The 13580-nt window shown below is 39.4% G+C and overlaps 2 protein-coding genes across 5 annotated transcripts in view; one reads left to right on the top strand and one right to left on the bottom strand.

Moving 5' to 3' along the window:
- The window catches only part of VRK2 (VRK serine/threonine kinase 2), a 41676-nt gene extending 38773 nt beyond the window's left edge, over window positions 1-2903 (top strand). The window contains exons 13-14 of one of the 4 annotated variants that reach the window (XM_015856792.1): window positions 154-324; window positions 2396-2903. In XM_015856792.1, coding sequence (XP_015712278.1) covers window positions 154-324; window positions 2396-2623 — 399 coding nt within the window. In that variant the 3' untranslated portion in view covers window positions 2624-2903. Of the gene's footprint in view, window positions 1-153; window positions 325-722; window positions 1721-2395 lie in introns of those variants that run through there. The other 3 variants (XM_015856793.2, XM_015856795.2, XM_015856794.1) reach the window with 3 other exon arrangements.
- FANCL (FA complementation group L) overlaps window positions 2042-13580 on the bottom strand; it is a 28845-nt gene continuing 17306 nt past the window's right edge. Inside the window, exons 7-14 of the mRNA XM_015856796.2 lie at window positions 12299-12367; window positions 6438-6588; window positions 5513-5596; window positions 4864-4909; window positions 4693-4774; window positions 3560-3676; window positions 3173-3244; window positions 2042-2718 (exon numbers count right to left, since the gene is read on the bottom strand). Coding sequence (XP_015712282.1) covers window positions 2683-2718; window positions 3173-3244; window positions 3560-3676; window positions 4693-4774; window positions 4864-4909; window positions 5513-5596; window positions 6438-6588; window positions 12299-12367 — 657 coding nt within the window. The 3' untranslated portion in view covers window positions 2042-2682. The remainder of the gene's footprint in view (window positions 2719-3172; window positions 3245-3559; window positions 3677-4692; window positions 4775-4863; window positions 4910-5512; window positions 5597-6437; window positions 6589-12298; window positions 12368-13580) is intronic.

Here is a 13580-nt window from a genome sequence, read left to right as displayed (position 1 = left end):
TTCTATTGTTGGAAACTTGCAACTGCGTGTGTTGTACCCAGGTAAGAAGAGTGAAATAGGTACACTACCAGGTCAAATACTGGAATAGTACCTGTAATAATTGTGAAGCCTGCTGGTTTTTCTTCAGCATACAGAATTACTGTACACCAACAGGTTCACTTTCCAAAGCCTTCACCAAACCCAGTGAAACAGAAGCAAAAGATACAAGAGGACGCCTTGAAGTACCCAAGCAGGCACCAAGCTCAGATAACGCACAGAAAATCCCATGCTGAAGAGAAGCCGATGAAACTGAATGGCACCATTCAGAAGACTGACCCCCAAAAGGTGAGGGTTGTGAGTTAAACATTAATGCAAACTGTTTAACACAAACACTGAAAGGTTCGCGTGAGGTTTCTTCTTGGTCATGCAGCTCCAAATTAACGTTTGTTGTATACAGTTGGGTAGTAAAGCACTGCCCACTGTGTTTCCCAACAGATAAAACCTGAGGGTTGGAGAAGTTAACCTGCCTTAGTCTTCAGCTATCCTTTACTATAGAAAGAATAAAGCAGATCAAGGTCATACTAACGTTCCAACTGAACTTAGTAAACATCCTCTGTCCTTTAACAAATCTGGCCCTGTTTATCTCTTACACATAGAAAAACAAGCGAAGGACAATTGCTAACAAGCACAAAAATGCAGCTTTAAAGATAGCTTTATTATTAATCCAAAATCATTTGCTTCAGGCAGGCTGCTGACCACTGCCTGGAGACTCCAGTGCAAGCTAAGAGAATGAAGCAGAAAAAGCAGAGCTGTACCTGTGAGCATCAGGCAGTAGAGTGGTGAGCAAGTGGCTGGAGGTGTCTTGGCTGGAAGCAGGATAGTCAGACTCTGAAAGGTCTCCTTTTTCTCTGAAGACATCAAGTGCTGCTTCATAATCCTCACATGTACAATTGTAAAAACACTGGCAAATAAAAACAAGGTAGTGCCCACCCCACCTCTATTTCTCTCCTGTATGTTTTGTGTGAAGGTGACTTCTTAAAAAAAAATGCAGGTATGGAAAGAGATGCATTTGGTTTTCCAATGTGACATAGTCAGACAGCTGCCTGGAGGAGCTGACTGCAGGCACCTCACTCCAACTTCAGTGCTTACAGAGGATGGTTATGCTGCTGCTGCTCATAGAAACAGATGATGCAGTTAAAGGTCTGAATGCAGAGCTTGGAGGAAAAGTTCTGTCTCCATGGTTTATCTTCTAAGGGAAGTACATTCAGAAAAACATCACATGGCTGGGACAGCAGCAAAAAGAGAAGAAAGAGAAGTGGGGCTGCTTTGTGTGATACTGCCAGGAAGCCCTTAGATATAAACAAAAAGGAGGAATGGTTCTGTGTCACAAGGGGAACACCGGAGTGAGAGAAGTAGGACAAAAAGAGCAGGATGGTTGTGAGAGACGGGACATCTGGCAAGCTGGGAAACAGAGAGGGTGGGAGGCAGAAACAATGTCTAGAGAAGAATATGGAAGTGATAAAATACGGGATGAAAAAGAACTACCTTTGTGTTGGACATCACAGTTACCTTTCTGTCAGATGGGGCCTGGCTTTTCATTAAAGGTAAAAACAGTCATGCCTTTCATTAATAAAGCAGCTGATAATGATGAAATCTCTACTAGAAAAACAGAATTTACATCATATTTCTTGAGCAAACTGTAGTGCTAAGGGTTAAAAGAACCCAACGTATCCACAAAAAACAAACAAAACAAACAACCCCAACATATTGTGAATGTGCATAAATCTTTCTAAGGGATGGTGAAAAATACAGCATGCCTGAATTCTGCAGTTTTGTTTATTAGAGAAAAACAATGGTAGTGGTTGGGGATTCGTTTCAGAAATGAAGATCTCAAGAGTATGCTAAGATCCCATTGCTGCTGGAGACCTAAAGAGCCAGCTGCCCTCTGTCCAGCTAGAAAGAGGAACACGCTAGCATAATATGGGTGCTGTATGTGGTAAGCCAGAAGCCAGCTTCTCCCTGAAACGCAAGAAGTTACACAAGGCAAAACAGCTCATCAGACTTCAGATTATCTTCCAGGTTTCCAGGCTTTATTCACAATATATTAACATTTGGGGAAAATAGTTGCAGATAAGCAAGAATTTTAGCTGTTCACTTCAGGAACAGACAAAAGTCTTTAAAGGGTGCTTAATCAAAGCTGTAGTTATGCGCTTAATGAACATCTGCAAATCCAGGAGTTAAGATTCAGTCAGAACAGCGTTGCTTTCTCTCGGATAACTTCCATTCCTTAGGTACCTTTCTTTGCTTGTCGGCTGCTTGTTGATTTTGTTTAACGCTTTGAATCTCACTTGCAAATCTAAACACTGAGATCGTTATAACCATTTTGTTTTGCTGTTGTTGTTTTTCTCCCCTGCAGAACGACGCAGGAAGAGAATTGCCACCATTCAGCCCCCAGACATCCGTCTCAGAATCCAAAAAGAAACCAGATCAGCTTTTAACTGGAGGTCATCCACTGTCTTTGCAAGAACCCAGTCTTTCCATATCCACTATATTTAGGCTTGCTTTTACTGAAGAAAGATACCACTACAGCATAGCTGTACTCGTGCTTTTGTTTCTGATAGCATTTTCCTTGTATTTTCTTTGATGTCACTGTTTTGTTGTCTTCAATATCAGTGCGTCGGCATTGCTATCGTGGTGCTTTCCTCAAGGTTTCTTCATGGAGGATTTCAGTGTCAGTGGCTTAGGAAGTAATGTTGTAAGACACAACTGTAAATACGAACCCTTTGAAAGCAAGGTCGTGGTCTGCACCAAAGAGTTACGTCTGGACTGCGCTACTCGGGGGGCTGTTCTGTACTTTGAATCTGGGGGTTTTTCAGAAATGAGTTCTTTCTTACAGAGAAATTAAAACAAAAACAATCGTGAAAGATTGCAGCGTGGTATTTAGTTGTGCCATCAACATACTGGTGTTAAAAGTAAGGACGCTGTAACAACTCATAAAGATTTCCTGAGACAGCAGAGTTAAAAACACATGCATTAAATGCACAGAGTCTAAACTTTCCTCTCTTTATCCTGCTGGGCAAAGGGGAGATAAAAGCTGCAGGGGTTCAACAGAAGACTGCGATAAAAGCAAAGACCTGTAACAAAATAACCATAGTGCTTCATTCCAGCTCCCATTCTCACCCTGCTTCCTTACCTTGTTACAATATGGACATTCACCGAAGATAACATTAAAGCTCTGTCTGCTGGAAGGAAGACCTTGTAGCCACTGCAACACAAATAAGCAAATTAAAACCTGCCGTTGTTTCGTATTAAATTTAAAACACATTTAAAACATTCAGTTCATCTGAGATGCATCTGACACAGTGCGTGTCAGGGCAGCCTGCATACCCACTCAGATAGGAAGGTTCACCTCCATATGGAGCTCATGTTATGGATTTCGGATTAAAACACAAGAGGCAGAACAGTGGCTTTTCTAACAAACATTGTGGGGATTTTGCTTCATCTGCAGCTTTAGGTGTGCAATGCCTATTCTTTATGACCTGTCAGTTAACAAGCAAGTCTGTCCCGTTAATTACTGTACCTCATACAGGCAAGCCTGATGAAAAGGCTGTCCGCATCGGGGCTCGTCGCACACTTGGTCTGGAGTGGCGCCATTGAGACGATAGGCATAGCAGATCCCACAGTCCTTAGTAAAATCCTGAAAACACACTCTGTTTCAGGTTCAAAAGGAAGAAAGAGGGCTGAGACGGAGAAACATCGTCATCTACTTGGTTTTTGTTTTGCTCCTTTAGAACGACTAGAGATAAGGAAAAGCTTTTTTTCCTCAGAGAGTGGTCAGGCATTGGAATGGCCGCCCAGGGAGGTGGTGCAGTTGCTGTCCCTGACAGTGTTCAAGAAATGTTTGGGTGAGGAGCTATGAGATCTGGTTTAGTGCCTGTGGTAGCAACAGTAATGGGAGGATGGTTGGACTGGATGATCTTGTGGGTCCTTTCTAACCTGGTGATTCTGTGACTCTCTGACTAAACATTTCTTCCTTTAGCACGTAGTTTTTACATCATGGTATTAACAGTGAGAGCAGCTGCCGGCTGTACAAGACTGCTAGGTTATACTTTATCCTCTCGCTGCATTACATCCAGTTTGACAAGCATTTTCATACTCGGGCCCCACTGCTTCTTTCTTATCAAAGGCGATGATGTGTCATTACGTTTAGATATCAGACACGAGACCTTGCAGTCAGATATTAATTTAAAGATTTCACGAGCAGAAGCCAAGCTGGTAATCCAGTGTTACAGCATTGTCAGAAATTAATTCCGAGTTTGTTTGAAATGCACCAGTATTTGGATGGCCTCTTGTCCCCTGTAAGCAGCTCTACCTAATTAGAACGTAAGTCATCAACATCCATAACAGAATGTTTGGATTTCCCACATCTCATTAGCTACTCTGGAACTTCCTCTTTCCCTTTTAATAGTGAAGCCTGTTATTAATCGTCCTACTGCTATGAAGGCCGCAGGAAAGCGTGCACCTCTAATCAAAGGTTAACAAGTACTGACAATTGTTGCTTGAAGTTCAGAAGTCCTTTTGACAATATATTAATCCAATTACCACCCTCCCGAGTCTCTTACTTTTCCTGGCAGTTAGTTATGAAATGACCACTGAGGTTTTGCTTATTCAGAAATAGCAACTGATGGTTAAGAAAAAAACCACACAACTTACACTTTTTTCTAACGCGGCACGAGATGGAAAATCAATTTCTAAGAGGTCTCTCAAGTTTTGTAATAAACTAATTTCTGGATCCCTGCAGGTGGGAGAAAGGGAGAAAAAAGTTAATGCTAAGAACAGCAAATAGCATTCCAGTTTCAAACCTGTATTGTTAAAGAAGCTTACCACAAGTGCATGTTGTTGTTCAGCTTAGTTCTCAAAGGGTTAACCACTGCAAGCAAAACACACACATCGTTATTATATCCTTATGATCCCTTTCTGTCCCATGCCTGACTCCACCCTTTCTATTTCAGCACTGAAGGGCAGATCATATTTGATGGTGGTCCCTTTTTTGGTGGTGTTTTCCTAAATTAATGAAGGCAGCTGCCCTCACTTTTGGAAACTGATTATACTAGCATTTAAAACACCGCTCTAATAAATATCTGATGTATTTCCCTTAGCAAGTAGGCAGAAAGCCGTGGGAAGCAGAGCGAAAGGCTTAAATACTTCCAAACGCCACTAGGACATAGGCAGTAGATTATTAACTTATTTATAGAAAGAGAATCGTAATACAAGCTAAATAGAAGTGCATAATCATCCGTAGGACATAAATTGCGTCAGGAAAGCTCTAGGAAAAAAACACCACTCTGCCAAACAGCACTGCAGAGTTATGCTGTTAGAAAACAAAGTGCGTGTGAAACCCTCCTGCATATACAGACTCGTTCTTGGCTCTACTTCATGCTTACCCAGGAGCCTGACATGGCTTACTGTGGAACCTGCTCAGCGGAGAGCAGACTCAAGAAGAGAAACAAACTCTGCCTGTCTGCTGCCTTACCGTGATCTGCTCCAAGGAAGTAACACTCGGGGAGCATCTTTGGATGCCTGGGATCTACTTCTATGTTCACAGAAACGTTGTTCCCTACAGGAGAAAGTCGTAAGCAAAGCTTTTCTTTGCAATCAACTACTTGAAAGCAGAAACATTTAACAGTTATAAGTTAATGAATTCAGACTGCTCTTAATTGCTCCAGAGAATCGAAAACTTGGTACAAAACGTTCGTATTCAATGGACTGTAATTAAAAAGCAGCAGCTTACTAAAGAGGTTCCATCTTGCATTTCTCTGAGAATAGTCTTAACCTTAATGCTTAGCCTTATGAGTAATCGAATTAAAGCTAACGGCACAATCCATTTGATATTTTAAAGGCAGAAGAGATTCAAATGATAACTTCCATCTTCTAAAGTCAAAGAGGGGAAAAACAGTGGGTCAGCAGTGTACAGCTCCTCAGCTGCATACTCCTGGACTGAGCAAACCACAGCATGTTTCTCCTTCCCCACTCTGCAGGCTAACAGTCTTCTGCAGCTTTTCAGGGACAACTTGGGTCTACTTTGGTTCATGCCATTGGCATCTGGATTTAAGTTGAAAGTCAGAAATCTTTTCAAAGATAACATTTTCACCTGCATTCCCAACCTACGACTTTGTTTGTCCTTTGACAGTACCGGACTCATTAGTCTATATACAGTAATGCCACACATCAGCGTATGAATTAAGGCACTTTCTCACATCGTTAACACTGTATACTTCTAATTTCCTCTCCTCCTTTCTTTGTCCTTTCCACCTGCTTCTTTAACCCCTTGTTCCCCCTTTCGACTACACTAATTCTCCTTCCGTTCTTCCAGGAGTGAAAGTGAAAGTAACAATCTAAACCAACAGTCTACCGAAACACCAGAATAAACTCACGCGTTCCTTCCAATCTTTACGTACCTATGGCAATCCTTCTTGAAGTAGCACACCGTGCAGGATTTTCTGGCTCCAGTACCCACGTCTTCTCATCGATTTCATCCATGGTGTCCCAGAACTCTTTCAGCGATTCTAATGCCACAAGGAACTGCTTATGGATGTCTACTAAGGAGTCCTAGGAAAGAGAGATTGAACGATTTTAGGTGGTTTCCACCTATAGCTATATAGAATATTAAAAACAACCCCACAAACTTGCTGTAATGCGAGAAGCATTAAAATCTAGTGTGAAATCAATGAGCAAAAAATGGCTGAACCCTATACAGAAATGCTTTGTGTTTTTTAATTGGAGCAAACAACTTCCCTTCAGTACAGACAACTTCCCTAATCTTGGTACTTCTAGCACGTGGTGACAAATAAACATCAGAACTGGATTTGGTATTGTTTCATACTCGGAAAATACTCTGCAAACTGGTGACAACTGTGAGGTAGATTTTAGAACGCTGTGATACGTGGCCAAACAATGTCATAAGAGTCTCAAAATTAAGCAGCATAAAAGCAGGGACATAACATTATATTTCAAACCATGTAAATATTGTAAGAGAAGGAGAAATGGTGCAATAATCAGAGGATTACACTCAAAGGATTTCAATATTTGAGAGCGGATTAGGCTGAATCGGAAAAACAGTCATTATACAGGACAATATAGAGAACAGCAATGCAAAAGAAATCTTTTAAATATCACTGAGCAAAAAAAAGACATCATGCTCTCTAGAATGTTCAGAAGTAGGGAAAATTCTTAGGAGCCAAGCTTTCAAAATGCAGTTGCCACAGGGTACAAAGTACAAAGATGAATTCAGGAACCAAAAAAGAGGTGAAGAATGCAGTACAAAGCAAGAGTAATCCATACAAGCTTTGATCCAAAGTGAACTTGAGTCTGATATCAGATGGAATGAGAAGAAAAGCTTGGAGTGTCATAAACTGAGCCCAGAAGGAGAATAACAAGCACTCCCAGCGTGGCTTCATGTGGACATAGGAGGCTTGGATTGGGGACTACCGAAGGACTACCTTGAAATGATTCACACAGAACACAACTGAAAAATCAAACGCATGAGTAAAAACAAGGAATGACAGGAGGACATTGACAAAGACTTCTCCAACCACGAAAAGGAGATGGAAAACTAAAAAGATGTGACAAGGGTCACATTTCAGATATACTTTGGCCCAGGAGCCAAACAAGTTCTGGGAGCGAAAAAGCAAGTTAAATACTACGTTCTAAAGAGGTATTTTTTGACAAATAACACAAGGTATGCATGCAGTCTCCTTTAATCCTCAGTAATTGCGCTCTTCCTTTTTCACCTGAACAAAAAGTAGTAATTATACACATTATTCCGAGATGAAGAAATGTTTCTTTATATAACAAGTTCCCATGTTTTATGCACACGCATTCCAGAAAGAAACGGTGCAGAGCTTAGAAATAAAATGCTACGTTTTTTTCCCTGCTGTTATTAAATTAAAGTAGGAAAGCACTTAAGCAGAGAAGTGTGAATACTGCCAGTCTCAAAACGTAATGCTTATTATCTTTGAAAGCATTTTGTTACTTTTGTAATACCTGAAGTGATATAATAGTGTCAGTCACTTAACCACATCTTAGAGTATAATATCTTCATCTTAAGTACTATTATTTCCAGTATTTTAATAATTTCCACACAGTCCTGAAATGTGATCTTTTGTGCTCTGATGACACTTAAATTAATAGCATAATTTTCTGGTCCTTGCAACAGTTGCTTTCCATTCTGATTTTTTATTATTTCTTTTTTTTTTTTTTTTTTACATTTTTCTGTATCACATACAGATAAATCCTCTAATAATCATTTTAATCTTTATCTTCTGGGAATTCAAAGGGTTTCACTAGAAAAAAAAAAAAAAAAAAAAAAAAAAAAGAAACATCAAGGGATTATAACCCACAGATAAGTTTTAAAATCCAATTAATTTTAATACTAATTGTAATTTCTCAATGATGTTCCTCCTTTAAAGGTAGTTAAATCTTTTCTTAAACGCACCGTTCGTTTGATCTTATTTGCATGCTTCATTGATGTTGCCAGCTGCCTCCTGCTATCCACATAGACGCATCTATAGGTATTTAAATACATCACACGCTTGTCATGCAGACCATGAGAACTGTAACGCTCCTCCTCAGTTGATTAAGGACTAATTTCAGAGAAGTGCTGGGCAATAACCAAAAAGATTATGGTGCTTTTTTTGTGTCCATACAACACCAAGACGGCCGTTAGCAGTGCCACAAAGTACAAACTCTGTTTCTCAGTAACCACCGAGGCCACTGAGTCTATGGCTAGTATGGGAAACTAATTAATAGCTAACACGAGTTTGGAAATCCTAGTGTGAAACCTCGATGCAGTTTGTCATAAAGCTGATGTTACAGTCTTCTCTATCTGGACCACGTGCTATTTCTTGTTCTACATGGTCAGCATCTTCCAGATTTCTCACAGTTCTGGTTGTGAGCAGAGAATACAATTAGTGACGATGCATGAAATGGCAGCGTGACTCAGCACAGTCAGTTCTCTCTCCACAAAGCACACATCCAGCCTCACTGCACTATAGTTCTAGGCTGTGTCAGATGGAAGTCTGTTATATGCTCATATAACATTGTACCTACAGTCCTTTGGGCTGAACAGTTCCTGATTTGGAAGGACGTGATTCTGTAATCTGAACTTCTGAAAGTAGGTATTTATAGAGACTGGGTTACAGTCATTGTTTTACAACAGGCACGCAGACAAATCACTGCCATGTGACTTCCACATAACTTCCAATCAGTTTTAGTAAACTGACCCCTTTTACCTTTTGTGATATCGGACTGTGTGTGTCCCCCCTTCATTTCAGCCACAGGGGAGGAATTGCTTATTCTGGTCAGTGAAAATCTGGACCTGTCAGACCAATCCTGGATGGACTGAATACTGACACAATGGCAGCGAGAATGCTCAAATTAAACACAGCACACTTTATTCAGATATATATCATCAAAAATTAAGTATGATTTTTCTCTTCTCACTAGTGACAAGTGACAGGATGAGGGGAAATGGCCTCAAGTTGCGCCAGGGCAACTTTAGGTTGGATATTAGGAAGAACTTCTTTACAGAAAGGGTAGTTAGGTACTGGAATAGGCTCCCAGGGAGGTGGTGAATCGCACAATCCCTGGTTGTGGTTTTTTTTTTTTTTAAGAGCCATTTGGCATTGTTATGGTACTTAGGGGATACGATTTTAGTGTAGGGTTTTTAGATGTAGGGTTACTGGTTAGGGCTGCGGTGCGAACTCGAGGGAAATTTTTTCTTTTTTTTCTTTTTTTTTTTTTTTTTCTTTTTTTTTTTTTCCCCCAAGGTCTTTTCCAACCTGGATAATTCTATGATTCTATGATTATCTTCACAGTGAAGTGTGGTGGGTTTGTTTGCTTTGTTCTGTTTAGTTCTTTTGTTTTTGATGTTGGGGTTTTTCTAACTCTTCCTAATGTAATATTTGCTGCACCTCAGAAATCCAGTAAAATTAGAAGAACCACAAAGCCTTCTTAAAGGAAGGAACCAGTGAAGTAGACTACGCTATGGATGTTCCCACCTGCCTGTCTTTCATGTAATCCCAGAAAAAGAACCATTCAGTGAAGCGAGCAGCTGCTGGCTGGCAATGGATCACCTGTATTATCTAAGTAATTTACGATTCTTTAGATTTCTTTGGACCACTGTTTTATTCCACACAACCCCAACTTCAGCAATTTTCTTCCTCTTTAGCACAAACCAAGGTCAGACACAATACTCTGACATCTCTGTGAAGTGTCTTGCCATCCGTACCGATAGATACATGAAAGCTGATCTGTGAAGGTCCTTTGCTTAAAAAAAAAGAAAAAAAGAAAAAATAGAAAAAACAGAATTTTGCTATATTTTATTGGGTTTCCATTAAATTCACCAAATAATCTCATTCATATCACTATACCTTCTGAATTTTGTATTACTGTTTCATTGTTAGCAGGCTACGTGACCTCATTAGCCATTAATTTCCACTCTCCTGACCTTCATGTAGCAAACCAGGTGGGCAATGGTCAGTAATGAAACAACATCCTGATGTGAGGGCAGCAGAATACAGGTGCACTGAAACTGCAGAACCACGCTGGCAGTTTATACTAAAAAAATCTGTAGACAGCACATTTATTGGGTAATTTAGAAAAAGAATATAACTGAAATAAGTAGATGTTCTTGCACTTGTCATTGAGAAGCACTCTGCATTTATTTGGCACTCGTAACAGGAGCGGCAGCAGCAGCATTGCCCTTGGTGCTGATTTCTTACTACTCTAAAATGCCTCCTCTGAGCCAGAATACACTGGCTGTTGCTGATCATGCTGTGAGACACCTGCACTGGCTACTAGGCTTGTCATGACGCACAAAACCCTACCATCTTCAGCTTGACATTGTGCAAGTTATAATTATTCATCCAAATGAATATGTCAGAGCAGCAGCAGCAGACCTCTCATCAGAGCAAAAGAAAAATACATCAAAACATTATCAACCCAGCAGGAAGACAGGGACCATAAGGAAAATTACCCATTTTTAATATGGATGCCATAAAGCCATGTCTATTATTATACCAAAAGAAAAAAAAAAACACCCCAAAAAAAAAGCAACCAACAAACCATCCACCCAACAACCCTTCGAGTTTAAAGTCCATGAGTGCTGAAAAGAACCTCAAATAGGCAACAGCAGGGGGGAAAAAATGAAGTAAAAATCAATTTCCTGAAATGTATTTATATTTTCTTTCATGAGAGTTTACGTTATAATAGCACGACTGCATATTTTTCAGTTAAGCCTTGCAAGTTTTTACATCAAGGCTGACCAAGAAATACTAAAATTAAAGATCCATTAAAACTTCAGAGCATTTTACTGGTGGGAAGTACAGCGTGCTCTCCTTCCCTTTTTTGAGACCCTGTTAAATTCTGCTACTGTTGGTGATACAGCTTTACCTATCTTATGATTTCAAAGCAGTCCCAATTACATACATATGCCTATTGTTTGTGTTCTCAAACAGCCCACAGGGAATTCTAACTGTAAGATCTTTAAGATTCCAAGCACTGGAGCATCATATTTTTTAAGATTATATTTCTTACTTTCTTGTTGAGTCATATTAATATATTTGCTCACATCTCTTAACTTGTCAAAGCAGTCTGCTTTACGTTATGTTTTTCAGGAGCATTCTATTAAAACCTAAGTCCAGCTGGTAGCTTTAAAATCACTAACAGTAAACTTGGAGCAGCAACACCTGTCAAGGATATTGGAAATGCTTTTAATTTCAGGCAACATACACTGCAATGACATAAAAATTAAGAAAAAAATATATATTAGAACTATAAATAACACCAGAGGTAAGAAAGAGCATTTGAAATCCTGCCTATAATATGAGGAAAACAGTAAAACTTAAGAAAAAAAACCAAGTCAGTACCTATTCAGACTATTCAAAACCATACCAGAGAATCAAAAACCACCTTTCAAGGGCGGTGCTTCTCTACATGAAAAGCTTACAGTGCCCATCATTTCCTAGTATTTCTAAAGGCACAAAGGAAAACTGTGCATCCAGCTTAAGAGAAAAGCAGTATGAGTGCAAAGCAGTCAACACACAAAGTACACACACACGAAAAGAAAACATTAAAAACAACCTCGCAAGGAATATGAAGTTCAATTGTACATTCACAGAAGCAGGCCTAAAAGTAAAAAAAAGCACACGGTTTTAACACTGAGTTAAAAACAAAGTCCAGCACATCATTACCAACTACCTTCAGACACGTGCCTCAACCATAAAAAAGAACAACAAAAATAAGTGGTGCAAAGGTTTACCTGTGGCATCCAAGAAATGGCAAACTGAACAGGAAAATCCACAGTGCAGTCTGGTGGTTCAGTAGGATACTGAGGGAGGGAAAGAACACATTTCTTGAGGCAAGGATTAATTTTTAATTGAACTAAAACATTTGCTGGGCTTGGATTAAAAGGTGTCAATTAGGAAGGAGAAGATAATTTAAAAATTGACTTTTTTTAAATAAAAAAGGTTTGTTAACTCCAACCATTGACCATTCATTTACACTTCCCACTCTGAGGTCTGTGGAGAAAAATGTATTTTCTGACAAATAAAGCCGTGAAAGGAAAAAAAAAACCAACACCCCACTTCATTACAAATTAACACCTACCCAGAAGTTTATTCAGTGGAGGAGTTTCTCCTTTAGTCCTATGTAACATTCCCAGTTCAGCCAAGGACGTACTGAGCAGTATTACAGAAGTTGAATTAGTGCTGCATAAACTGCTAATAATAGAAAGCATTTCAGCATCCATTCTGCCCTGCCTTGATTTTAATAAGGAAGTGGATTGATGCATTTCACAGAGATTTGTTTAAACCTGCACTTTTTGGTATGCCTTCATTTGTGGATTCTGCCAGATATCTACCTTTGGAGGACAGCTTCCACAACTGGAGTGTCCTGTGATTGACTGTTTTATCAAAGTGGTGGCAGACACTTTACTTGGTAAGTAAATTCTCTTTATACACACTTCAGTATGTTGCCTTTGAACAAGTGGTTGCAAACAGATTCCACAAACATTTTATTATTTAAAAAAAAAAAAAACAAAACTATCCCTTTAATGCTTTTGCAGCTCACAGGGTGAAATCTTGTATAACATAACACTTGTGATTCTGCAGGAGATAGTACTTTACAACACTACAGCACACTGTATCAGCAGCATCACATACAATCAGATCTGCACGGCAGAATTCCTCCTACTTTTCAGAAGAATTTAAGCAATTACTAGAGCAAAGATTTATATACTGTATTTTGAGCATGCAGCTGATGTTATCTAGAAAAAGCATTTTCAATAACCCTCGCCAAATCATTCACTTAATTACTGTCAAAGCATCTTGTTTACTACATGGCATGCAAATTATTGCAGTAGCTATTAAGAGTTCTTGGGATCTGAAATGGCAAGCACCCAACCCACTTCCAAGAATTAAAATATATGAGTTTCTCATGTAACACAACATGATATTTGAAAAATAAAACCTAATGCATTCGGTTTGTGTCATGGTTTTGTAATTTTGCTATCAGTATCAGTATTCCACATCATAACATCATGT

The sequence above is a fragment of the Coturnix japonica genome, chromosome 3, assembly GCF_001577835.2.
Source record: "Coturnix japonica isolate 7356 chromosome 3, Coturnix japonica 2.1, whole genome shotgun sequence".
Taxonomy (NCBI): Eukaryota; Metazoa; Chordata; class Aves; order Galliformes; family Phasianidae; genus Coturnix; species Coturnix japonica.
This window is presented reverse-complemented; position numbering and strand designations above follow the sequence as displayed.